The sequence below is a fragment of the Syngnathus floridae genome, chromosome 8, assembly GCF_059516105.1.
Source record: "Syngnathus floridae isolate MCC-2025c chromosome 8, RoL_Sflo_1.0, whole genome shotgun sequence".
NCBI lineage: Eukaryota > Metazoa > Chordata > Actinopteri > Syngnathiformes > Syngnathidae > Syngnathus > Syngnathus floridae.
In genome coordinates, this window is record NC_142420.1 from 10,843,102 (window position 1) to 10,869,676 (window position 26,575).

Consider the following 26,575-nt stretch of genomic DNA (forward strand, 5'->3'; position numbering starts at 1 on the left):
GTGGGCAGACTTGATGTGGATGTAATTCCTGCTGGGCTGAGGGGTTTGTGTGATGAAAGCAACGAAGCGCTGCCAAGGAAGATTGCTTTGCTGCGCTCCTCCAAGCAGATTTGAAACTGTCTCCGAATGCTTCAGATGAGAGTTGGATTATGGACTGACCCTCGGTGTCCGCCAGTGTCATTCTGCTCCGCGTCGGGTGGATTACAGCGCAAGGCTGTCTCTCACATCCTCATCAATGCATGTTGTCTTACTGTCGTGTTGTTTGTCGGCCGCTCTGACGGTATTTAACCCTTTATCGGGCAAGGAACCCTGTTTGGAGCTTAAATGGGACTAAAAAAAAAAAAGAATGGTCCAGTTGCTGTCCAATGCAAAACATTTGCCCTCTCGAGCATTTTTGACATTTTGGTTCATCGGTTGGCTTCTTTTGACATGTGTTTCCCTTATGCGTAATACCCAGGTCTAAAGATGCAGTGGACCCCAGAGCACACACAATGGGCAGAACAACACTTTGACATCTCATCCACTACCCGCTCTCCAGCGCACAAAGTAGAGGCCTACCGGGGACACTTACAGCGAACGTACCAGTACGCGTGGGCAAACGACGATATTTCGGCACTCACCGCCTCCAACCTGCTTAAGAAGTACGCCGAGAAGTACTCCGGGATCCTCGAAGGCCCCAACGAAAGAGCCCTCCTCTGTTCCTACTCGGAAGGCACCGGCGGACTCTTGAACGGACGCAAGTCAGAGAATGAGCCCTGGCAGGAGGGGATTTACCCCATGAACTGTGCTCCAGATGTTATATCTGTGAGCAAAGCTGGAATGACAGCTGCCCTACCCCCTACAGATGCGTCAGCCAGCATAGGCAGCTCCCCGGGGGTGGCGAGCAGCTTGTCCGAGCCCAGCTATTCCAGCAGTAACTGCGGGAGCCACGCGGCTACGACTCTCCACTCGAGTCTTTCCTCTCAGGAATACAGCACCGGCTACAACGGCTCCTACCTGCATTCCAGCTACAGCGGCCAGACCACCCCGGCCCTCCCTTCGCCACATCCCTCTCCATTGCACAGCGCCGGGCTCCTGCAACCCCCGCCGCCGCCGCCGCCTCCTCCCCCTGCCTTAGTGCCGAGCTACAATGGCGCGTCTCCAAACCTCCCTGGCTACAATTATCCTCCAACAGGGTATCCCTCTCAAACGGCTGTCGGCCCCGGTTATAGCCCCGGGGGAGCGCCCCCTCCTTCTGCTTATCTGCCGTCCGGGATCGCGGCGCCCACTCCCATCCCTCCCTCCAATTTGCCCGGCTACACCTACCAGTCCCACAATCACGCTCCCATCGCCCCGGCACCTTTGAACGGCAATGGGTCCAACTCGTTAAAACGAAAAGCTTTCTACATGAGCGGACACGGAGAAGTGGACTCAAGCTACGCCGACTTCAACTACAACCAGCAGCGCTCTTCTCAAAGTCCCATGTATAGACTTGCAGACAGCAGCGTTCCAGACTCCAACAGGGGCAACGGCTTTGACAGAAATGCCGAGGCCTCCTCTTTGGCATTCAAGACGACCAAAGCTTCTGATCAGCAAAGAAAATTCAGCATACACTCTAGCGGGGCTCTGACTCCGCCGTCCTTCGGATCGTCCAAAAACTCCGTGGACGATCTGCGAGCTGGCGAGACCTACGGCAAATTTGGCTCGCCCATTTTGAGCGAACAAAGCGAAGAGCACAGACAGCATCTGCCTCATTCCCTGACCGGTCCCGATGTCGGTACCCCTACCTCGTCCATCCTTGCTGCGGAGGAACAACTGAAGAACAGCGACCCCAACCTGGTGGACATGGTGACGGCAGAAATTCTTCAGCAGTGCCCTCCGGTGGATTGGAGCGACATCGCCGGACTCGATTTGGCCAAAGCGGCCATCAAGGAGGAGATACTATGGCCTATTTTAAGGCCAGATATGTTCAGCGGACTTCACGCATTACCTCGTAACCTTCTATTATTCGGACCTCAGGGAACGGGGAGAACGCTGATGGCTCGCTGCATGGCCAGTCAGCTCGGGGCGGCCTTCTTGCGCCTGAGCAGCTCCGCACTGGTCACCAAGTGGTTGGTCGAGGGAGACAAAATCATCCAGGCTTCTTTCCTGGTGGCTCGGTGTCGCCAACCGGCCGTGGTGTTCATCAGTGAGGTGGACTTACTCCTGTCGGCCCAGCTCAGCGAGGACAGCCCGGTGAGTCGACTGAAGGCCGAGCTCCTCATGCAGCTCGACGGTGTTTTGTCTTCTGCCGAGGACCACGTTCTCGTGGTCTGCTCCACCAGTAAACCCGAAGAGATCCCGGAGTCCCTGAGGAGGTACTTTACCAAACGGTTGCTTATCCCCTTACCCGACGGGACGGCAAGACACCAGATAATCAACCAAGTGCTCTCCCCGCACAACTACTGTCTTAGTGACAAAGAGATGTCATTACTGGTTCAGAGGACAGAAGGTTTTTCAGGACTGGACGTGGTTCAGCTTTGTCAAGAGGCGGCGGTAGGCGCGCTCCACGGCATCCCCGGTTCCGACCTGTCCGGTATCCACCCCAGACAAATGAGACCAGTCTCTTTTCAAGACTTTGACAATGTGTTTTGTAAATTCCAGCCCAGCATATCACAAAAAGAACTTGACACGTACAATGAATGGAACAAAACGTTTGGTTGCAGTCAATGAAATCAATGAGACGCTTCCAGCGTAATTTCTTAAAAGTGTTTGCGGTGGTTGTGGAAATCATGCACTGGGCTGGAAGAATCGAGAAAAAAAAAAGGACACTCTTGATGTAGTCAAGGGTTTGGCATTTGAGTGCTTTAGATGTAAAATGAACCAAGCCGTAATTGGATAAATTGCTACATGGCACGTATGTGCTGACTCAAAGACTTGTAAAGGAATACCCACTTGCCCCCCCTTTCTTGTTTTTTGTATATACATACATATATATGACTATACACTACTGCTGATTTTGAGATTTAGTTGCTAACAAGTGCCTGAGGTGGTGCTGGTTTAAGTTTTCTTTTTTGCCTCACAATCTTCATTGGTGACATGTGCTAATGGTGCGTTTAAAAAAAAAAAAAAAAAAAAAGAAGCAATGAGACAAAAAACTTCTTTCTCTTTTCCATTAGAACAGCTGTGTCTGTTGTGTGCTCTTTGTGAACAGTTATTTTTTGAGCTAAATTCAATTTTATGGACATTAGTTCAGCTTCATTTTCTGGCATATTTTGTATGTGTAAATGATTTTGTTCCTGAAAAAAAAAAAAAAGATCAAACATTAACATACTCACTTTTGTCCAATAAGATTCTAGCAAGATGGTATTTTTTTCCGCTCCTCCGATGTAGATACGACTTGGATGAATATTATTTGACAATATGACTTCACTTTAACCAATAAATTATTATGTAATCGTCGTTAGTTGTAATTCACAGTGATTGAGCTCTTACATGTAAAATGACACCGTCCAATGTTATATTATCAATATTTTCAATACTCAGGAAAGTGATTATAGTTTTGTAATCAAGTACAGTGAAGCCCAATATTAGTCATACCCTTTGTTCTTTATATTTTTTTCAAAGTGTCAAATGATAATTACGTACTTTTGCTTTGTGGCTAACTTCAACTTCGCTTTGACTTATTATTTGATTAATCGTGTCAGCCCTGTACTAAAATACATAATGATCTTTTCGCTGAAAATAATGCAACTGTATTGTGAAAGACTCTGCATCACAAAAAAATATGTACCAGATTAAAATGTATGGCCTGCGCCACACTGATATTTTTTAAGCCGATTCCAATATTCAGCTGAATAAAATTCCTTCAACCGATTCATCATTCTTTTAAAAAAAAAAGTGAAAGAATTTAAATAATTGTTTGGGGGTCTCTTAATGTTCAAAACAATGATGATATTAATTACAGCCTAAACATCTAACTGTTTTACAATATTTTGTCCTCATTTGTTCGTAATTGTTTAATTTAATTCAACTTTCTTATCTCATTTTCATCTATCAGACCCCTCTCCAAAAATAAGAATACACTTTGCCCCAACTTTTCACAAGGGTATGGAATAATTTTGGGCTTAATTGTATATTTCCAACACAACACACCACAAAAAGACTTAGATCTGAAATTGTATCAAAACAAAAAAAACCATACGGCTATAATACCTCAGTAATGGTTTCTCCAATGAATGTATATATTTCATTTAATTTTTTTTTTTTTCAAGACACATAGTCGCCTGATTTTTAGTGTTTCCTTGAAATGGAACTGTGTACGTATTATGATTACAGATTTGCCTTTGAAGAGAATGGAAGCGTTATTTATCTGGAATAGTTGCCTGCGGCTAATTCCAGAGTTATTTCCAAGGCGCTATCAGACAGAAAATCATACGCAGCGATTCTGCTCTTTGAGTTGCCCCGTTCGGAGGCTCAGCTGTACATCTTGCGTCGAGAGCCGCGTAGAATTTGAAAAAGGTGCAGACAAACATCTTGGGGTTGAGCGAGGAAAAACTGCCTGGAGCTATTTCATTCCATCCTGCTGCTGTTTTATCATTAATGAAAACGAAGGATTATGTATCTCCTCAGTTGCTTTTCTACCTCAGTTTGTTAGTTATCTCTGAAAGACAACGATGTGACGACAGCAAATGTTTGGAAAGAATTTTATTTTATTTTTGGGCTATGTGCGACATACGTTGGGTATAAAAAGTCTACACACCTTTGTTCAAATGGCAGGTCTCTGTGATGCTTTTTTGGTGTGTAAAAATAACTGAGGTGATGTAGTTGCACAAGTATACACACCCTCTTGTATCTGAGATGTGGTTGGGTTTAGAATTTTAAGATTTTCACTACCCTTCGAAAAGATGAGCTGCTGGACACATTCTCAGTTGCGGTAAAAGTTTTGAAATGATTAATTCTTATTTTTTTGAATTATAAAAACGTGGCATTTGATCATGGGTGTGTAGACTTTTTATAGCCATTGTATGAAGCAATGCTATTCAATAATCGGTGCCTACGGCCCGGCTACATTTTAAAATACGGCCCAACTGAATTTGTAATTGGGTAAATAGGGGAATACCACTGATAATGCTCGGTCCTCATGATATCACACAATGTCGTTCTATTTCCACTTTAAATAGCTTGGTGACTTTGAAAGCAAAAAAAAAAAAAAAAAAAAAAAAAAAAAATCCGAATGTTTACGCAAGACGTGCTGTGACATTGTCTCAGTCTATAACTGTAACATCCACGAGTTGAGTGGCACTCCTTTGACTTGAGGGCAAGTGGCAAGATGTGACAAAGTGTTATTTTTAGACATTTATTTATACCTATTTGTTGTTATTAATCGGTACACAATCCCAGCAAGGTTTTTGGGCGTTAAAAGAACACGTTTGACAAGTGAGTTTGGCACATTTGAATGTATGATGTCTTTTGGCCTGAAACAGCACCAAACACTCGCACAGTGATTTAAAAAAAAAAAAAAAAAAAAGAGCACTCAAGTAGATAGCACTCGTTTTGTTGCACTAAACTTGATTTTAAAGAGTTGTTGGTTTTTTTCATTATTTAGAGTTAGCATAACTTCACTTTCTGTCATTATGCATTAATGAGATTCTATACAAGACCTCCGTTTTGATGGAGATCATAAAAAAAAAAAAATGCATGAAATCCAAGAGAGGTTGTTCAAGGTCTTGTATTGAATTTCATAATCCAAAATACTGTAAGAAGGTCCAAAGTTAGTGATCCCTATTTGTGGTTTTATATTGTGCATTGTGACACATTCTGAAATGCACAAAATAGTCCAGATGGTCTCTGCGCCCTCTGTGTTGGGAATCATGGGCATTGTATTTTTCTTTTTTTTTTTTTACCTGAGTAGAATGTGTATTACTTTGTGTATTTCACTTCTGTTATTCATGAATTATTTTAACAAGGATCCACAATTTTTCCAAAATGTTTTCATAAATATTTTCAGGGGTCTTACTGGGACTGGATAGTGTAAGTATTATCATTTTTAACATTGATTTTAAAAATTCTTTACTTTTATCTATCACATCAGGATTGTGGGATATTTAATTTTTTCATCATTATTTTCATATTTTTGGTTTAAAAAAAAAACAATCTTGAAAGGTTTACTTGCAATGTTGACCATAGTTATTAAACTGAAACGTAACCCTTGTAAGAGTTTTTTATTTTTTAGTTTTATTTCTTTTCAGCTCTAACTCTCTTTTGCTAATTGGGTTTCCCTGACCAGAAAAAAACAATGACAAAAGTACAATGTAATGAATAATTGCACTTTTCTTGATTGAGGCCAAAGTAAAACCACTTTTTTTGGGACAGTGTGAAAGCTCAACACAAGCATGGTGAACATGTTGATATTTTGAAATGGACCCAATTTATGTCACATTTTGTTGGATTTAACGTACAGTCCAATCATTGTTGAGAAAATGCCTCACAACCAATCTTGTACTGTTACCTGGCAATTTACATTTATTTCATTTGACGAGGAGGCGACAAGAAGCCCTTAAGAGCTTTTTTGAAAATATTTCTCAAGTATGGCACAAGGCTAAGGAGCCAAATTTGTGTGGCTTTAATTGTTAGCACTTGTCAAACGAGGACAGTCAGATCAGTTTCGCGTTTATTCAAATGGATCGTGTGTGTTTTTCACCTGCTGTCAATGTTGCAATTATAATTTGTCATTCATTATTAAGGGTGACGCGCCGGGAAGGGCCCGTGGTCACCGGCGATACTTGAGCAGAATCTTTGATAAGCACATCAATCCTCACGCTGATGATTTTTTTTCCTTTCTTTTTCGTTGCCTGTCTCTCTTTTTTTTTTCCTTTTGGCTCGCTTCCTATTTTGACTTCTCTGTGTTATGTAGTTGGTAATCTTTCTTTATCTGCATTTCTACCTCATATCGCTACATGTTGTAGATGTAGTCTGTAGGTCTTTTTTTTTTAATGTGCATTTGTTGGGGGAAAAAAAGGATGGAAAAACAGCAACACACACACACACACACACACACACAAAAAGAAAAAAAATGTGCCCTTGAAACTGAACAGTCTACCTCGTAAAGACTGTCTTTATTTACACTGACGATTGCAATGATGGGCGAAAGAAAGCAAAATTGGATTCATGCCCTTCTAAAGAGTGAAGGATGTATTTCCCCACCCAAAGAAAAAAAACCAAATTCCAATGTGAACTATTGTCATGTCAGTCCGTGTATTTGGGTGTGCCAATTTCCAAGTGTGCACAGAGAGGGGAGGGGGGAAAGGGGGGGGGCCTTTGGAATTTTCTTATCTATGTACAGTACAAATAACTTGCACATAGCTGTACCTATTGTACATTTGCTTATGGCCTACAGTACATCAAAAGCACCACATACATGTTTATACGTGTGTATGTATTGCCATAGTACAGTGACTTTAAATGTATTTTAATTTTATGGAGGCTTTTGAAATACTAAATAAAAATGTCTCATTTTTTTTCCTGAACATCTGATGCTTTTTTTTTTCTTAAAGAAAATGGTGTCAACATTTAAGAAGTCAAAATTGTTGTAATCTGTAAAACAAAACTACTGACTTCCAGTAGTTGTGAAAGTCTTCTTTGCTTGTGCCTTCGTGACTATATCATAGTGCCTCCCGGTGGCCAAATCATGCACATCACAAGATTCTATAATTACAAAGACTTAGACTTCATTACAATATAATTTTTTGTTGTTGTTGGAAAATTAATTTCATTAGAGTGTTTTAAGTTAAGGCGTGGTCAGAGAACAAATTAAACTCTCATCCTAAGAAATAACCAACGTAATGTCACACTGTAGATCTAAAAAAAAAAAAATCCAATTAATCCCATATAAGCCTGGCTCATTGTTATTATTATTATTATTATTAGCAAATAAAGCACTGATAGGGAATAACCGCATCTCATCTCGGAGCCTAATGGCAGTTTTACACTTTAACCACCATAACGGCACCGCCTATAAATGTTGTTTAAAGCCACTTAATAGATTTCCCAATTATGGTTTTATGACTTTGGATGAAAAACACAGTGTCTGTATGGACTGAAAGAGGCAAGTCAATAATGATATTTCAGGCAAAGACATAAAAACATGCGGCTCTTTAAATGTTATGTCATGTTAATTAAGACATAATAATGAGCTGGAGGGGGGGAGGTTGGTCTCTGTGCATTTGCTGATCTCATGCGCGATGCTACAGGCTGGCATTTACCGAACAAAGAAGGAAGCATCTGAGTAAAGATTGTACCTTAAATATCACGTACGTATGAGAAACGTTGCACAAATTAATGTCATTTATTTGTCTTGATACTAACCAATGCGATCAGACAGGTTAAAAAAAAAAGTGCTCACCGCCATCCGTCCATTTCAAAAGCAAAAGGAGAAGAATGAAGAGAACCACAGAACCACCTCTGGCGTCTCTAAGGTAAGTGCACAATTGATTTTCAAATTTTATGCTGAAGTGGTTCGCTCGGATGGCACTTGAGAGTGTTGCAGTGTTACTGCAATTAAAGTTGTTTATGTTTGATGGTTGACAGTTTTTGAGCAGATTGGGTTGAGCAGATTGGGTTACTTCTACTTTTTGGGTTGAAGATTGGATTTGGGTGGGCTGAAGCTGGTCAGTGTTTCAAATGTGGGTTTTTGTGTATGTGTGCACTGAGGTTGAAGTTAATTTAATGTAACATTCTACGAAAATGTTGAGTAACACCACTGACCTTGAACTCAGAGATCAGGGTTCACATCCTCGGTCAGGGCGAACAATAACATCCAGCTGAGTCCCGAGGCAAGAAAGCCCCATATGCAGATTCCCGACCACTGCCAGTTCCAAACCTGGACATAAAAAAAAAAAAATGTTATGAAAGAAAAAAAAATATGCTGAACAAATTTTGACTCACTATGGTGACCTCTTATTAAAATAAAGTTGCTCCCTTTTCTTCTTAGAAAAAGCTGGGACTAAAATCAGCCTAATTTTTAACCACAGTTATACGAGGTTGTACCACCTGTTGGATCAAAATTTTGATCAACCAAAAACAGGAGGCAGAAATAGCACAGAAGTGGCTCCGCCCCTTTTGATGTAAAGCCATGTGTCACGGTCAATCTGTTTTCAGAATGACATCAAAATACACTTGAGTGAAAACATTACTTAACAGTCCTCCATTTCATTTTATTATTTAAATTAACCACATCCCAGCATATCGGCGCATCCAGATGCCGTTGGCTAACGTGCCCTTTCAGCTATTGGACTTAAAAAGCAAATCGAGAGCGATAAGCGAAAAGTAAAGTTGCGTCCAACAAATTCCACTGGAGTTATTAGTGGCTATTTTGTAAATATCAAAGAACGGGCGTGCCACGGCGCTCTCCGCTTCATTTGCATTCTGATGAAACTGGAGTGGATGCGCGTGAACTCGGAGGTTATCTGGCGAGCGGCGGCGCCGAGCGGCCAAATCAGACGGCTTGGCAAAGCGCGCGGCTCAAGAGGATGAGCCGCGGACCTCTCTCAAATCACTTCCTTCGTAACAATTAAAATATGCAAAGTGATAATTTTCCTTAAGTAGCCTTAAATGTGCAATCTATTTAAATGCGAGGGGAAATTGTCCAAAGCTCGCAGCCCTCCCGCGTGAATGACGGGGTGGGGGGGGCATACATTATGCAAATGGCCAAAAAGGACTTTTAAAGGCTAATTTTTCCCCATAATAAGCATTCTGTTTCATGTAATGTTTTTCCTCTTATTAAAAGTGACACTTCTTTTGCTCCCGTCTGATGGCTATATCTGACACAAGGCGCGGCGGTGACCGCTCGGCTAAATGCTAAAGCGTTTTTTCCCGCCGCTTTTAGACCACGCTTACATTCACAAAGTAATTATGCGGCGGAGAGTCCAGAAATAAGGTTTAATTACACAGTAATCTCTTCTGATGGACACGAGGAAGTGCGAGCGCTGCCAGCCTGCAATCCATCAATGACAAACCTCTGGCCACTTTTAATTTCTCCTCATTTGCATCATAACCTCGGCACCAAGTTGCACAAATGCTGTTAAATGTTAATAGGACCTGTCTCTCCGCTCAGAATGGAGGCTTAAGCCATTCCCGTTCTCCCTCCCTCTCTCTCGCTCTCTCTATCGCACACACACGCTATCTCTCAAGTCCATATCTCCCTCCCTTCTCACATTCTCATGAGTCTTCACATAAATTGGCCCTCTTCAGAAAAAAAAGCAGCGCACGGGAGATGGCGCATGGTCACTGCCGTGCTAATTGGGAGCAACATGTAAAGTTTTATCTCTGCGGTGCTAACAAACCGTATGGACAAGCGTAATTCCTGCCGTGTACCGCCCCCCCCCACAAAAAAAAACACCACACAGGCGTGTTAGCGCCATGAGCGTCAAATGATGTTTTGGACAAATTGAGACTTGTTATTGAGGCCGTGGACGCACGGCTGCGCCTCTTCAGGTATTTAAAAGGTTGATTAGATTCAGGAAATCTCATTATCTACCCGTCTCCTTCATATATTCCGAGTGTGACCCCCGTAATATACATGACTGCCTTGTCCTAATGCACTCTTGGACCTCCTCTCAGGAGAATTTGGAAGGAAATCGGATGGAAATGTTGAAGTTGAAATTGTTCTTGACTATAATATGTTCTGGGCGGCCCCCAGCTTGTCGAAACGCGGCGTTCGGAATACGAATGAAGCCCTTTTGATTCAGCTCTTGGGGCGGCCATTTTGTCTCGTACTCCCACTTCCAATTTTTTTTTCTTTATACTAACGGAAGAGAATTTTTTTCCTCATTAAATTTCTCGTTACGTGTTTTTTAATATCACCACAACCGCGTCGCAATTATAAAAACGGTTACGTAACACAAAATAACAACCAAACAATTGCACCTCATACATCATCTAAGGCGGTTATGCGAATTTGTCTCATCTTTAGGTCAAACTTTTTTCTGGTCTAAAGTGTCAAGCGGTCACACATTCACATCTTTCGTCTAAGTGGATCCAATAACGTGAAATGATGGAGCCATGTCGTTTAGATTTGTGTTGTGCATTTTTCTGCCCCCTGGCCCCTCATTTTATTTCTTTATTTTTTTTTTTTAACCACAATAATTCTGGGTTGTGCCTCTTCAAAATACCCCTTCATGTAATTCCTTGCCACATTTTCACAAAGTGGTATGAAGGAAGCAGCTATTAGTCTTCTCGGGAACAACATGAGACATCCGTCCACACAGAGTAGACAAAACTAGTACTCGAGCACTATATTCTAAATCCCGCAAAAGTAATATAAAACTTTTTTGACTTGATAAACGCACAAGCTAAACTAAAAATTTCCCCTTTTTCTCAATTAATTGCCTTTGGGTCAGTTATCTCCCTTTTATTAATTACCGTCTGCAATTAATGGTTAGCATCAAAAGTTGCATAATTGTTTGATACCAGATATTTCATTAGTATATTAATTATGAAATATCTAATTAATGGTTATATTTGAAGTGCTAATGCAGGTCGTGGCAAATTTAGAAGCTTCTTTTGAGTATGTGTAATTAATTAGTTAAAGGGGACCCAAAAATATAAACTAGCATCTGTGAGGGAGGCAAGAGCTGACTGGTCAGATGACCCCCCCCCCCCCCCCCTCCCCCGGCAGAGAACAAGAGGAGCTAATGGGGAGCAAAGATAGACGAACACATGCTCCTTGGCCGCTCGCCGCCCAGTCAAGGCAATCATGGGAAACACGGAACGTCACTCTTTTCCACTTTCATCCTCGCCGCCGCCGCCCTCTATAACGTCATTATCGCCGGCAGATCTGCAGAGTCCCCTGACAGGGGCCGTGTTATCCCGCCACTAGGGGAAATGCAAATTGATTTCACATCTGCCATGGCATTTTTACATGTTCCATAGACTGTCATTTCCAGCGCAGATAGGAAAATCTGAGACAAATGTCAAACTGCCCAGGGTTTATATTCAGCGCAGTGTGTTGTTTATTCATCACTATCTGTGAAACAAGACACTTTGTAATGTCACATTGACTGAGAATATATGAGGAGGGCGGCCGCCTCCTTACCATAAGTACAAAAATGCTTACTTGAGGGACTGAACGATTAATAGATTAAAAAGGCAAAACAGTAGAATGCAATTATCGAAAGATAATTTTTATTTTTCTATTTTTAGATTTTTTTTTTTTTTTAACTCAGCCACGATTCTGTTTTATGAATGGCAAAAGGTTGAGTGAGTTAATTGTGCCTCGGAGGAGCGTTTCATTGTTCTGTCTGTCAATATACATTGTCGGCTTGGATAGATGAAAAGCGACATCATTTTTAATTTTCTAGCAAAATCGGGTTGGCGGTTTAGCAAGCCAAAGAAAAAGCAACAGTTTTGAACGTGTGAGTCGTTTTTGCAGTTAGACGGGAAAATAAAAGATTAGAAAGCAGATGGTTAAATCAAGGTCAAAAGCAATTGAGAGCTTTGTCAAAATGTGATGACATCAGCAGCAAGGCGTGGTGTTATTGTGGGCTAGCTTGAGGTGCACAAAAACAGATTGGACTGACAACAACAGTGCAGCTGCCAGCGCACTGGTAAGAATGATTTTTTTTTTTTTCTCCCCGTTTTCTTGCTTTGCCGCGGTGTGTGCGCGTGTCCCTTCACCCGCCTTGGCTCGCATGGCTGACTGCCAGATGTGAGTCAAGACAGATCTGGAAATGTAATCAGATTACAAAGAGCTGTCGGGGAAAGGAAGTCCCATTTGATGGAGACTGTCAGCATACAAACAGTCTTGCCTGTCACCGGAGGCTGAGTCATCAATTTCAGGCTTGTTTGCCATACCTAATCATGTGTCCGAGCAGGACGGCGGATCAGATAGAACTTGTTGGTACGCGTCACAACAACCACCGCGCTGATAACACTTCTTGGAGGGGATCGTTCTTTTCTAGTTCATAAACAACTCGCATGTCACAATTGTCCTCATATAAAAAAAAAAAAAGCATTGAATTCTATATGAAATTCTTTTCTTATTCAAGGCTAGAGGAGAATGTGCTGTCCAAAAGCACAATAAGTATTTTGTTGCATTTCAAGAACAACCTGGAGGAAGGAATCAAATGTTTGTTGGTTTTGTTTCTTACAGCCTTTTCTCATGCTTGCCCTTTTTTTTCCTTCACTTTATTCTTGAAGTTTTTTTTTGTTTTTTTCCTTTTTGTCCTCAGGAGGTGAACTGGAGCTGGAATTACACCACGGACTGGTCGCCAGCCAATCGCAGGTGGTGGAATATTTTCGGGATGATTTCTACTCGAGTCTTTCTTGCAAAAGTCAAAAGGTTTGTAAAACAAAAAAAATCCGACATTGGATCAGAACCAAACCGAACACCTTCATTCATGCCAATTTCTGTAGATGCCTGAATGTTATGATTAAGATTGTTCCATTTCTTGGTCAAGAAAATGTTTTATATTGGACCATGCTCCTCACTTCCAAAAAGTTTTGAAAATCATAAATTTTCCAAAGGTTTCATGGACAATATTCAGAGGAAATCACAATGTCTTCTCATTAATGATTTTTTATATTTTTTTTGCATCATGCATGTTGGTGACCGCCATTCTACACCGTCCATCCCTGACTCGTCCGAAGCATCGTGTATTCCGGCAAGCTCTCTATAATTATCTTGATGAGATCTTAAAAGACCTCCACTGATGTGGGAGTGTGAGAAGGCCTCTCGCCTCTAGACCTCGCTTTCATTCATCTCACCAACATCAGGGAGCTCAAGCTCGGCGTCACTCAAAGCTTTTTCTCCTTTGAAATTCCCAGAGGCAGACCCCCCGAATTAAGCTGACTTCTGTTTGACCAAAGATGAGCCCGGCCGTGAAGCAAGGCGGCTTTTCTCACACAGGAGTTGGCGGTCTACCCGTCAGACCTGTAAACCTCCAGAAAATCCCTCAAAGGAAGAAAAGAGTGACTGAGGATAAGTCAACAAGGGACAACCGTTGTAAAATTGTCAGCAATTTGACGGCCACTGTACTGCTTGACTGATTTAATGCCAACAATACAGTAGAAGCTGTAAAGTCCCCCATTTGAGGAAGAATAAAAACTCTGCCCGGTGTGAGCTCGCCGTTAGCATGGTTAGCATGGGTAGCACGTCTGCATCACAGTTCTTGTGTTTGACTTTGGCTTTCCATTGGAATCATTATGGACTTTTCAATAAAGTTTGTTTGTTTTTATTATTAGCTTAGCATGGGCTGATTATCAGAAGCTAATGCTAAACGTTAAGCTGCTTATTAATCGTCTGATATAAACTAAATCTTTAGAGGTTGCGCCTAATGACTTTTTCCAGGTGCGTCATTTGAATCCATAAATGTAAATAGCACGCATTCTCATTTGTGATGATAATATATTGTTTGGATGACGCTCAATTTCCCAGAAGCTGGTAAGTGGAGTTTATTGATCGATGTTCTGTTCTTTGTCCAGCTCTCAGATAAATATTCATTATAAAGTCTGATTTCCAAATAAAAAAACATGCTCCCACCTCTTTTCTCGTGGTTACATCAATATTGCATGTGTCGGGCAGACAAAGTTAAAGCTTTCCAACTCACAGGACACCTCAAGACAAAAAAAAAAAAAAAAAAAAATCACCCTTAATAAGAGTCTTCTCCAGAAACGATTGAGCGGTAAAGATTATGTGAATCTATTCCGAGCACATTCAAAGGCAAGGGACCGTGCACTCCCCTTGCGGGTTCATTATCATTCTCAGGTTATCCCGGGCCCAGGGAATCTGGAACACAAATGAATTAGTGAGAATTAAGAAGTCTCTGTGGTCTGAAACCTCTCCAAATCTCCTCCAAGATGAAAGCTACGTAGCGATGGCTTATGGACCCCGAGCACCTCGTCCACGCACGCACACACGTACCGGCCACCGCCGTCCCTCAGAAAAACGGAAACTAGCGCCCGGCGGTTTCCGACGTCTGGTGAGGGAGACGAGGGGACGGACGTGTGATGCATGGCCGTTTATTAATGACAACATTCACGCTGGGGTGGTTGAACCTCAAGCTGTATTTAGCCGACGGCGGACTCGCCACTGCCTGATGCATTCAATCTGGAGCAGGTAAGCAATAATAGTGGCGGAAGGCTCTCCGGAGCACTTGGACAATAAAAAATTCCCCATTCATTCATGTGCTACTTTGGCTTGGCTTGGTAGAAGCATTTAGTAGTTTTGTCTGTATCGTGCCACTTTTAAATGACAGTAAGTTGCCGTTCAACACCATCAAGTTTTGTATATAGTGACGCCCAATCCTTTGTTTTTTCTCAGGCTACTCAAGCTCCACAATCACAAAAAAGAATGGATGATGCTGATGATCTGCCTGAGCTCAGTATTTTTCCCTCCTTCCCAGCCGTCAAGCCTGGCCTTTTGTGACAGACTGCAGAGGCTACCTCCCTCCCTCCCCCCCTCAGCTCATTCAGTATCTCACCCTACCCCGGTGCTGGACATCAAATGACCAGCTCACCCCCCCGAGGAGCTCTCAAGTTTCTTCATTTCAGCGTCCGCCCGGCCGGTCAGCAGCCGGCCACGCTGCATGGGAAAGAGGGACATCTGCCCGTCTGAGTGCAAGGGACAGGCCGGCTCAGCGTCCGTCTGTCGGCCCCTCACGCCCGTGCACTCCCTGCACTCCCCTCCTTGTTATTCTGGGGAGGATGCGGGGACGTGATGTGTGGCATTGTTTGTGCCATGCTGGTCAGGGGAAGACGGGGGAGAGGGGGGGGACAGGCGAATGGACGGCCGGCCGGAGTGAGGCTAATGCGCTGGAAACTGCGACAGAGCAGAACCGTGACGCTTCCCGGCGCACATTAGTGGGAAAATAGAACCCGCGTCTTCATTCCCTAGGCCGTCGCCGGCTTACCATGCTATCTTCCATATTCATGGGTAAAATCTGATTGCATATTAAATCACAATCAAAAAATCAAAACACCTAACTAAAAAAAATCGCCGTTACTAGAAAGCATCCAAACAGAAACGCGTGCGTCTCTCGTCACTTATTTCCTGATGCAAACACTGATTATTTTGTAATGATTACCTCTAACTAATTAAATGAGGTCCTCTGCGACCCGTTGCGCGCAAGGAAAGGCTCGACGATCGATAGGCACATATTTGCATAAAAATCTATTTGAGCGAAGCTGAAGGATCACGGCTGAGCCGCTCGGATAAAGATGTCGGCGGCCCCTCTTTGCCTATCCAAACCGCGGCGTAATTTCCCCCCCCCCCACCCCAACTTAATATTTGTTCTTTGCTTTCCGCTGATTTCTAAATGGGGTTAGAGTTCAAAAGCATGTGGCTGAAGGGAGCCAAGATGTGCGCGCATATTAATTAGCATAAAGGCAGTTCAACTTGCGCTGCCTGAGTTTCCGTTTAATTGGATTATGTGGGGGGGAAATGTTCAAACACTTTGCAGCCGACTGGCAAATCCCGCGCATTTAACCATTTGTTATGTTTCCGGCTCTGCTTTTTGACGGCTGGCTGCCGGCCACACGTCGGAGGCGCGCTCGGAGGAGCCGCCGCGCACCTCCCGGACCGAGGCGGAGGTGAAGGAGAGAGTGGCGCGCTCTCCTTGTCAGCTGCAAGGGTAATTACTGCTGGCTGAAATTACTCAACATTTGTTTATTAGCTCCCCAGAGCACACTGTAAATAGATTGTCTGTTATAGTCCGATCACATTAAACCCCCCCACCCCCTCCGCATGGCCACCTCCCGCTCGCTATGAGCCAGCCTGCTGCTCACTTATTGAGCAGCTCCAAGCAAGGAGCCATGTTCAATGTGATTGTTTTCCATTAGCCACATCCCGTCTAATACCTCACGTGAGCGCTGCAATTACGGAATTCTGCCATGCTACATAACCTTCATTAGTTGACTGTGGCAGCAGCCTGCCCCCCCCCTCGCCAATACCATTTTTAACACTTCTGTTGTTGTTATTCATGAGTGAGGAGTGTTTTGATTAAGTATTGATTTTAACATGTACACTGAGACTTGTTGTGCATGGAGATCATGTGACTGGCTAGGAAAAGAAAAAAAAAAGCAGCCCATGTCTTCTCTGGTATTCATTGCGCTGGCTGCGTCCTGTCAAAGATGACATTCTGAAACAGTTGACCCACTGAAAATGAATTCTCGGCCAGAGCCAAGTGACAGAGGAGAGCGAATCATACCCCGAAACTGTTTCGAGATTAAAAGCAGAGGCAGGCGCACGGCTGTCAGCGCCAGTGCAGATGGAAAATGGGATGAACGTGTCATGTATTAATTCACAGAGTAAGATCAGTTACACGTGAAAGATGATTACATCCACTTTGCGCCATTACACAAATGAAGCGAGCGGACGATCCCGATGTTAGTCCCAAAACTTGTCCTCACCATCCCGACCAAAATTTAAGTCGCGCAAATAACGATGGTGTGAATAGTCAATTAATCGGATCGCGTTGGAAATTGGAATTGTATACTCTCGAGAAGCTGACATTCCGAGAATTTGGATAATTGTAAATTTAATAAGGTAAAACAATTGATTTATTTGTTAATTGATTAGTTGCCGATTAATTGATTCATCGTTACGCCCCTAAAATGAAGTAAAAAGTAGTGTTGCGCTCTCCACTTGTGTATTTGCATGCAACTACAATAAATATGATTTTTTTATCGTAATTATATGCTAACAAAAGGGACAAGCTATAACGTGTCTTTTGATACATTTTTAACACATCGTGGTGAATCCACCATTATAACGTTGGTAATTAGAGGTTGCCATGGCGATATCATGAACTCATTCTGGTCACCTCAATTTAAAAATGTTTTTTTGTTGTGTCTACTGTTTTACTTAGGTGTGCTATTACATTAGAATTCTTTCTCTTTTTCTAATTACAATCACTGAATTCCTGCCCCGACACTCCCACACCATTTCATCTTCACTTCAAAGTAATCAAGGCCTGCTTCTTTACAAACACAATATACTCTCCACCTTGCTCCCATTTATTTGTATACAAGTATTGATCTTTTTGTCAACGGCCGCCAGTGACGCCTGTTTTGAACCCCCCCCACCACCACCACACACACACACACTGGCGTAATTCGCAGGGCCCTTTGCGAGCGAGACGGGGCGGCGAGCCTGAGCGTACGGAGACATTTGTAAAAGAGATATTTAGCTGTAAAATGAATTAACACAGCATGCGTTGTGTGTCGGTGACAGGTAGAGCACGGCTCCCTGGGAACAAGCGTAATAAAGCGCTATCTGTCTGTTGCCTCTAATGCCCCCCTAATAAAAGGCACCGTCCGAGGTGACTGTGCACAAATAAGGGCCCGGAGCCGCCGGACATCCATCGCGGGCCCCTGGAGCCACATTACCCAAACCTAATGGCCACTCCAAGCTTCATTAGGATATTAATTCTCCGTGTTTGTGAAGCGATTCCATCTGTAAAGTGACAGTAGCCGGCTGCCGGCGAGACGCCGCGTTATTGTTGTCCCCGCAGCCCTGCCCCCCTCCTTCTTCTTCTTAGCGAGCCGCTATCTGCTTTTGGCTTTGAGTGGCCGACAGAAATCTGATGATAGCGCTTGTCCTTTGAGATGGAGCCCAATGGAGCAAGTCCGAGCGCTGCCAAAAGCGGAGCTTCATTGGAGCAGGGGAGCAGATGGTCAGGTCGAACCCGGCCGGGTCTGAGAAACAAGCGGCAATGCTCAACAGAAGATGTCATTTTGCTTTTTTTTTTTTTTAAAGACGTGATGACTCCCACCTGCAGAATGTCAAGTAGAGGCAGTGGGATAATAATAGATCTAAAAAAAAAGCAATTCAAAAGAATTGGCCTTAACACTTAGGTGTCAAATCCAAGACCCGTGGGCCTATTACGGCTCTCCAAGTCATTTTTTGGGTGACTCATTTCTACATACATTGTTCTGGCCACCAGGGGGAAGTATATAGACCAATAATACTAAATTCACACTTTCCTTCCTGCCTGGATGCTTAAACCAATTCTAATTTGGTGGCACCTGCCTGGACATCTCAAGTGACGTCGTTCTTTGCAGAGGATAAAGAATACATGACTACTGTTTATTCTCTACATGCATGCGTTGCTGCATTTCATTTTTACCGGCAGCCATTCAAGAGTATTGAAACAGTTTCAAGTCCTTGAAATGGATTATATACAGTTCCCTCCAAAAGTAATGGAACGGCCAATTTCTTTGCTTTTGTTGTATACTGAAGACATTTGTGTTGTAGATCAGAAGATAAATATGAGACAAAAGTGCAAATTACTATATTTCATGGAATTTACACCTATAAATGGCGTTCCAATACTTTTGGAGGGGCTGTGCACTTCATCACCTCATCTTTACGATTAAGAATTTCATCCACCCCAACAAGCCTCGTCAAGCTATAGCTAAAGTAGGATTTTGACATTTGTAAAGTGCCAAGATCATTTGCCTTGAAAGAGCCAAGCGGAAAAGCCGGATGAGATGAAAGATAAACGGGTTGAAACGACAGAGAATTTTGAGGGCTGCAATGCGTGAGGTGGGGAGGGGTGGGGCAGTGGCCAACAAGCTGCACAGACCAAGCGCATCAATAGTCATGAAATGAGAACTTTCTACTTTCTACTAGTTTAAGGCTGAAACATTGAGCGAGAGGCCACCGGGCCACACGAAATAATCCTCGAGTGAGCCGCCCATTCTGAATGGCATATTAGCTGGCCGGATTTTAATGTAAATATGCCATTATGCCGTCATTACGCCCATCAGGCTGCATGGCACGCAGGTCAGCCCAGCCAGCGTTAATTTTGCAGCCAAAAGCTTTTTTTTCCCCCCTTCCTCTTTTGAAATGTTAATAACTTTCTATTAGTTAATGTGGCGTGACTAAAATTCAAATCAGACATAATTTATTTTAATATCTGTGACGAGCTTGTATGACCATTTAGCGGCGGTCTCCCGCTGAATACAACACTCCAAATTGTAGTAATTTGCATTCGGCGGAAAAGGCACGCCTTGTCTCGCTGCGGTGAAGTCAAGGATGATTCATTTATGCTCTGTGAAGTGCAAGTATATAGAATTAAATATTGTCATCCATCACATTTGCGTTATTTATTTATTTCTTTTCACGTGGCACGGTCATTTCCACACGGTGGAAAAATAGCATTTATCTTCAGTTTCGGCCGAACGGGGGACAAATGTGACTTTCATGCTCTCTTTCATGAAACAATGGCGCTCGCTAGTATGGAAGGATTAACGTGTTGGAGGGCCGCTGGCCAAAAAAAGTGTTCCGATTGACCCTTCACCTGCTGCTATGCGACCTGACAGCCTTGCGGGTTGTTCGGCACGTACAGCCCAGACAAGTCAACAACTTTGCTCCTAGTGTGGCAGAAAGCTCAGAGAAGAGCGCAATCACAAAAGTGATTTTTTTTGTTTTCCACAGTTTGAAGAATTTCTCATACTACAAGGATCAACTCGAGTAGCCAGCTGAAATAAACACAAAGCATGGAGCAGCACATGTCGACAAAAATTTCTCTCTACTCATTTCTATTGAGAGCACACAAATGACAAAACGGGAAATGAAATTATCACGTGTGTGTGTTATGCAAAATTTTTTTTACGGCAGTTGGATAAAAAGCCAACACTGGTCAGAGACTTTTACTTCCTCTCTCTTTTTTTACTGCTAATTGAGCGAATTCTCATAATTAGCGCTAAAAAAAGTATCCGCAATATAACATTATGTTGTCCTTGAAATATGCCGTCAAAGCGTCAAAATCCGTTTTATCGCACACGAGTGGTTCATTACGGGCAGAGCATTTTTGCAATTTAATTTGCGGGGGAGAAGGTGAATGCAAATGCGAGGAGACGAGTTTGAGGCTAATAGTTGCAGGTGAAAGTGTCAGCAGAGGTTTCAATTAATCAGCCATTCTCTCCCATTTTTAAAGAAGGCTTCCGGTGGCCCTGTGTGAATTTTCAGGGTGAGGCCGATTGAAAACATCTGGGCCATTGTCGGGAGCACTCCCACATCATCCAGCGCCGGCTGAGATTCCACAATGCCCTCTGAAGTGACAGCTTTGACCTCGGCCAGCGTACGTGCGTGCGTGCGTTCGTGCGGCTGCCAGAATGCGCTCCGGCTGAAAAAGAATACGCGCTCCAGGCACAGGATGGTACCGTCGCTTATGACGGGAAGTCTGTTGACGGCCAGCGTTTGTGCGAGACTAAAATATTTCCCCCAAAAAAATACCCCGATGGAAAATATTTGGATTGAGATGTTCGACGATAAGCAGTAATATATTGATGTCATGTTAAAGTGCTTACAAATATGTGAATGTCGCATTTTGAGGGATTGACATTTGGAGGCGGATGCTTGGAAACCAAGTTCCTTCACAAAAGATTTAACTGAATAGGTCACTTGGGGAAAGAAATGCTACAAAAAGGTGCACTTACTTATGCTGTCAAAACAGGGGCCACTTGAGGGACCTGCCCACTTAGAACGAGAAGGTCAAGCATTGAGAAAGTTGCAATAATAATCCACTTCTTCAGTTTAATTGTATTTTGTTGTAAAATTGTATAAAAGAATAATAATACAGACTTGCCACTTTAATTCAAAATGAGAATTAAAGAAATGGTCCTGAAACTACTTTGTTCTGCCTTTTAAATTGGATGTAATTCCATTGTCAATGTGTTAAATTTTAAATTGACCTTAGCATGTCAAACTTCCTAGTTTTTTTTTATAGACGTTTTTTAACGACACTTTGCTTCTTTGTGATTGACTGCTTCCATTTGCAAGACATTTTTACTGGTTATTCGGTGTGCGAGCAAAATCCAGCTGCCTCCCATATCGTGATTGTCAGCAGATGCACATTGTTATTCCAAACAGATGTGAGTGTGACAAGCTTAAACATCTCACCTGCCCACCACTCCAACTGCTAACATCTTGAGTGGGAAAAAAAAAAAAAAAAGCTTTTGCTCAATTGTTTCCACATTTGTGTATTTACAGCAACATTTTCAGTGTAGCTGCCCGGTATAATGAGATGTTTAAATATTTTAGCTGAATAAATCTTAATGGAATTAGTGGTATCCCAATGAGTTTCCGAGAGGGAACCTTTATCATATTTTATTCATTGATGAAAGAATGGGCATATTATACAAAATATAATGGGCAATTAGTCACAATATTATAGGCACAATCTAATCGGATCGGCGGCACGCCTTTACGAGGACGTCAATACTGCGTATCAGCGAGCTATATTGTATTGTGGTTGCTGTGTATTGCATCATACTGGGAAAATATGTTGTCTCTCTCGGAGCTAGATCAAATTGTGTTCTACAGCCTACTGCCAGCTAAAAAAAAAAAAAAATACAATCCCAAACATATTGTTGAAGTTCTTTGCTGGGAAATGAATGCTAATTTTTTAGCAACTTTCTTATGCCCACACATCGAAAATATATCATTTTAAAAACTTTGGTGGCTGGAATATATTCCACCGGGGTCATAGCGAGGCGTTAGCCACTAGTTGCCTAGCTCGCAAGCTAACAGGCTTCTGAGTTTCTTCTTGAACGAGAGTTGTCAATTTAAAAAGTTTTTTGGTTACGGTACATTTAAAAAAAGAGCAGGAGTCAAGACAAATTGAGCATTATTTTGTTTGTAAAGGTTTTTTTTTTGGGTCAAATCAGAGCTCAACAGATTGTGCGAGTGTACTTCATAAAGTGTCCTCTCATATGTCCTTGTAATGCAAGAAATTCTAGGCTGACTCAAATTCAAGATAGGTACGCCTAAGCTGTATTAATCCTTGCCGGAATGTAAAAGCTATAAACTCTGCCGGAATTTAAAAAAAAGGCTGAGGAAAAACGTACAATATTATAGATTAAACAAAAGCGAGTGAAATGGAGTTCATTTGCATCACCCTTCTCTTTTCAGATGAGCTAAACTGCTTACCATTATTCAAAGATATCTTTTAAATAAGGCCCAAATATGCGGGTGAAACCAATTTAACGAGCGGCCACCAAAGACGTTGGTCAAATGATCTATATAGAGATTTTCACGGCGTAAGCCTCTTATCACAGCTGCTATAAAATACACATCATTCTGTTTCAGGACTGAATTTCAGAGATAGCAAAATACAATAAATGTGACATCTTAAAGCTTGGCTTACAGTACTTGTTAATTACAAAACCATTTCAAAAAATGAAGTTGGCCGAGTTAAAGAAAATGCATATTAATGGTGACTGGCTACAATTTGCTCTGAAAAGGAGAAGACATTTCATCGTAAGTAATCAAGCCAAGATTTGATAGAATTGAAGAACGTATGGAGGTTAGTTTTTAGAAAAAAACTTTTTGCAGTAATAGCAAGAAAAAAAATATGGAAAATCTACATGGCCAAAATGACCACCAAAAAAAAGCTCAAACAAGGCCCATAGGTTAAGGACAATAAATATGAAGACAAACAAACAAACAATGCATCGTCTCTAATTGACTGTTGGAACAGCGAGACCGGCCGACTTGTTTAACAGCGGGTGTCGACGTAAACCTCAAACGACCGCGCTCTCCGCCCAGCAGACGCACAGATCATACGGGAAAGCTTTGTGAGCCTTTTCGACACGGACGCTCGGCTTCGTGCTGACCGAAATAGCGTCTTATTAATCGAGGGAGCCCTCTTAACGCGACTAATTGAACTAGCCAAACAACAGCTAATGAGCTAGCGCAACAGGGAAAGACTTGTTTTGTCATTTGCGCGCCGGGTTGATGTATTCATACTTCAGGAATAATCATTTCTCTCTATTTCGTCACTGATGTGAGATTATTGAATATGACCACAATTTACAAAAAAATAAAACATCATATTTGCCTTTCTGCCAAAAATAAATTTTCAAATTTGGTTCTACTAGGCCAAGCAAGTTTTGTTGTGATTTATCAGCAAACCTGATATTTGAACAGGGGTGTGTAGACTTTTTTTTTCTTTTTATGTCCACTTGGCTTTGCTTTCACTTTGGCGGTGTATTCAATTTACAGAGCTGAGGAGCATTACTCTCAAATAAAATCCCCAAAAACAGCAAAGAAAAAAAAAAAAAAGCTCATGTCTCCCATTTTTCTACCGCGGCGGTCCAGTCAATAGCGGCCATCCTGACACTGACTGTGTAGCTTATTAGAGCCCGTGTCTACTTCACCAAACACTCCACAGTGCAAAGATGGATGAGCAACACTCCTCGGCCACTACAGCCACATTTATCTGGAAACGGCGGGGAGAGTTTTTGGAGGTGAGGAATAATTCCAGCCAGCAGTTGGTGCCCACTTTGAGAAGGAGGAGGAGGACCACCATGGGGCATCTGACAGTGATGAAGAGCACGGGCACACGCTGGCAGATTCGTCTTGAGCCGCAGCGAAAGGGGGGGGGGTGGAAAGGGGGGAGGGGGGGACGCTGTCTGAACACGGGTTTAACAATAAAAACAGCAGCGTGTTTGTCTTTGTGCTTGGCTCTGAAAAGTGACAAAAAGAGGTTCACTTTTTGCGGACTTTCAAAAGCGATATCAAAATGGCTAGTCAATGACACCGGCGCGCCTCGTCTGATGGCGACTATCGTACGTACCCAAGAGGCCTGAAAGTGACAGGCAGACAGCATGTAAATGAAGGCTGGCTGAAGCCGACAGAGAAATGCACAGAGCCCATTTTTATTTATGTATTCAAGCTGCCCTCTACTGTTCACAGGCCCAATGGCAGACGGCGGAACAAAAGGAAATCGCACGTTTGGATGTCAAATCTCAACTGGGGCCGAGCTGGGCCGGGCCCCGCCCCCTCCTCCTCCTCCTTCCAAGTCTGAAGGATGCAAAATGGGCTGGATTTTAATAGAAAGGAAGATGATTTGATTTTCCCTTGTTTTAGAGACAATCTAAGCATGTTGATGAAACGAAAGGAAAGATGATTGGAATGTTTTTTTAAATGCACGCCAAGAAAATTAAATATACCAAGCATCTATCCATCCATCATCTTAATTTAACTGATTTAACTTTCTCAGATTAACTTGATGGGATATTTGTATTTTGGCTGATTAAATGTGCTTTATGAAAATCACAGCCTACATGTATCTATTTATTTATTTATTTATTTTATTTTATTATTCAGATATAGTAACATTTGTACTTGACCTAAAACTGACTCATAATGTTTTTAGATGTTATATAAAAGTCATAGAATTTTGTAACAATAATTACCTGGCAGTTCTTTGAAAACCGGACTTTGTTGTACTTTTGATTGATGTTGTGAAAGCAGACCGCCAGCACGGTTCTCCCAACGTGACAAATGGCGTCGCTTCTTTTTCCCGGCTAGATGGGAGGCTTTCAGCTTTCAGCTCAGCGTGAGCGCTGTTTGTGGCGTGCGCTGCCACAGATATCTGCCCATTTCTTTCCAGCGCATTGCTGCGGGCGCTTGGTGGTGCGCACCGAGCCCAACCGAGCTCCAAAACGTTCCGCTAGGATGCTAACGCAGCACTTCACTTTTTGGTTTTTTTTGGTACCACTTCCGACTAAATTCCCACCGGCACATCTTGATTAACGACATGCACACTCAAGGAAGCACCTTTTTAGTGTCATCCACCAGCATTTGATTTATAAAAGAATATCTTCCTTCCTTTTTTTTTCTACCTTTTACCAGAGCGTAGCCTTTCCCCCCTCTTGACAATTACATTATGAATGTGATTTTCAGAAATATGCAAGCGCACCTCGGAAATAGAATTTGCGAAACGCAAGTGGCCTGCACGCTAACTAGGGCAACGTATTTTCCGCGGTCATTAGCATATCATCGGAATTCAGCGAGCTGACACAATTGCAGAGATCAACACAGTTGATGTGTCAGCCACATGTATGTGTTGGCTGCTCTCAAAGTCAAGTGGATGTTAATGCCCCCGCAGACCCGCCGGTCTGATTTGCCGCATAAAGCAGCAGCGGCACATTTGCGCGCCAGCTCTCCTTACATCTTTGAAGAGAAAATTGTGGAGTTTAACCTTGCGTTATTATCTCTCATTTTGGCTTTGTGCAGGGAACAGACGTACATCCACAAGGAATTTGGCACGGTGGTCAGGACGCTGATAATCCCGAGTCTTTGACTGGCGATAAGGCGGCCAATTTAAGAAAATTACAAACCGCCGCTGCCGCCGATGCTAGCCGTTCATTAATGCGCCACACGGAGAAAGATAATAATTCAAATCAAGCTCTTACTAACAATGATCACTCTTGATAAAGATTTCATTAAGTCCCATTCAAACTTTCAGAGCAGCTGAACAAAATGGAGCATCGATGGAAAGCGTATTTTCACTTTTCCGTGTCGGGGGGGGGGGGTCACGCAAATCCCTTCGTCAAAACAAATGCTGTTGACCAACACTGCTATTAGCGCCCCGTTTAATTACATTTTGGCTTTAATTGCGTCAATCAAAATAATCTATAATGCCCTTTTTAATTACACTTTGGTAGTGACCTTATGAAAAGAGAATTTTATTATGCGCGCGCAATAATTACCCTGATAGGAGCCGGTGTCTCGCTCCCGCTATTGGACAACAATGGCGCACATGGCTAACATCAAATTTAGGGCGTTTTGCTTGAATGGACGGGAAGGACACGCCCACTCCTTTAA

General features: G+C 42.7%; 1 protein-coding gene and 2 long non-coding RNA genes across 5 annotated transcripts in view; 2 read left to right on the forward strand and 1 right to left on the reverse strand.

The window, feature by feature from the left end:
* Positions 1-7,487, forward strand: part of fign (fidgetin) — a 47,036-nt gene extending 39,549 nt beyond the window's left edge. For both annotated transcript variants that reach the window (XM_088383138.1, XM_088383139.1), the window contains one exon: positions 458-7,487. In XM_088383138.1, coding sequence (XP_088239264.1) covers positions 458-2,691 — 2,234 coding nt within the window. In that variant the 3' untranslated portion in view covers positions 2,692-7,487. The remainder of the gene's footprint in view (positions 1-457) is intronic.
* Positions 1-26,575, reverse strand: part of LOC148394547 (uncharacterized) — a 97,491-nt gene that overhangs the window by 9,485 nt on the left and 61,431 nt on the right. For both annotated transcript variants that reach the window (XR_015859874.1, XR_015859873.1), the window contains one exon: positions 8,725-8,839. This is a non-coding gene — a long non-coding RNA (uncharacterized LOC148394547). The remainder of the gene's footprint in view (positions 1-8,724; positions 8,840-26,575) is intronic.
* LOC148394548 (uncharacterized) lies at positions 12,394-14,490 on the forward strand. Its single transcript, XR_015859876.1, has 3 exons — positions 12,394-12,563; positions 13,188-13,297; positions 13,606-14,490. It is a non-coding gene; the product is annotated as an uncharacterized LOC148394548 (long non-coding RNA).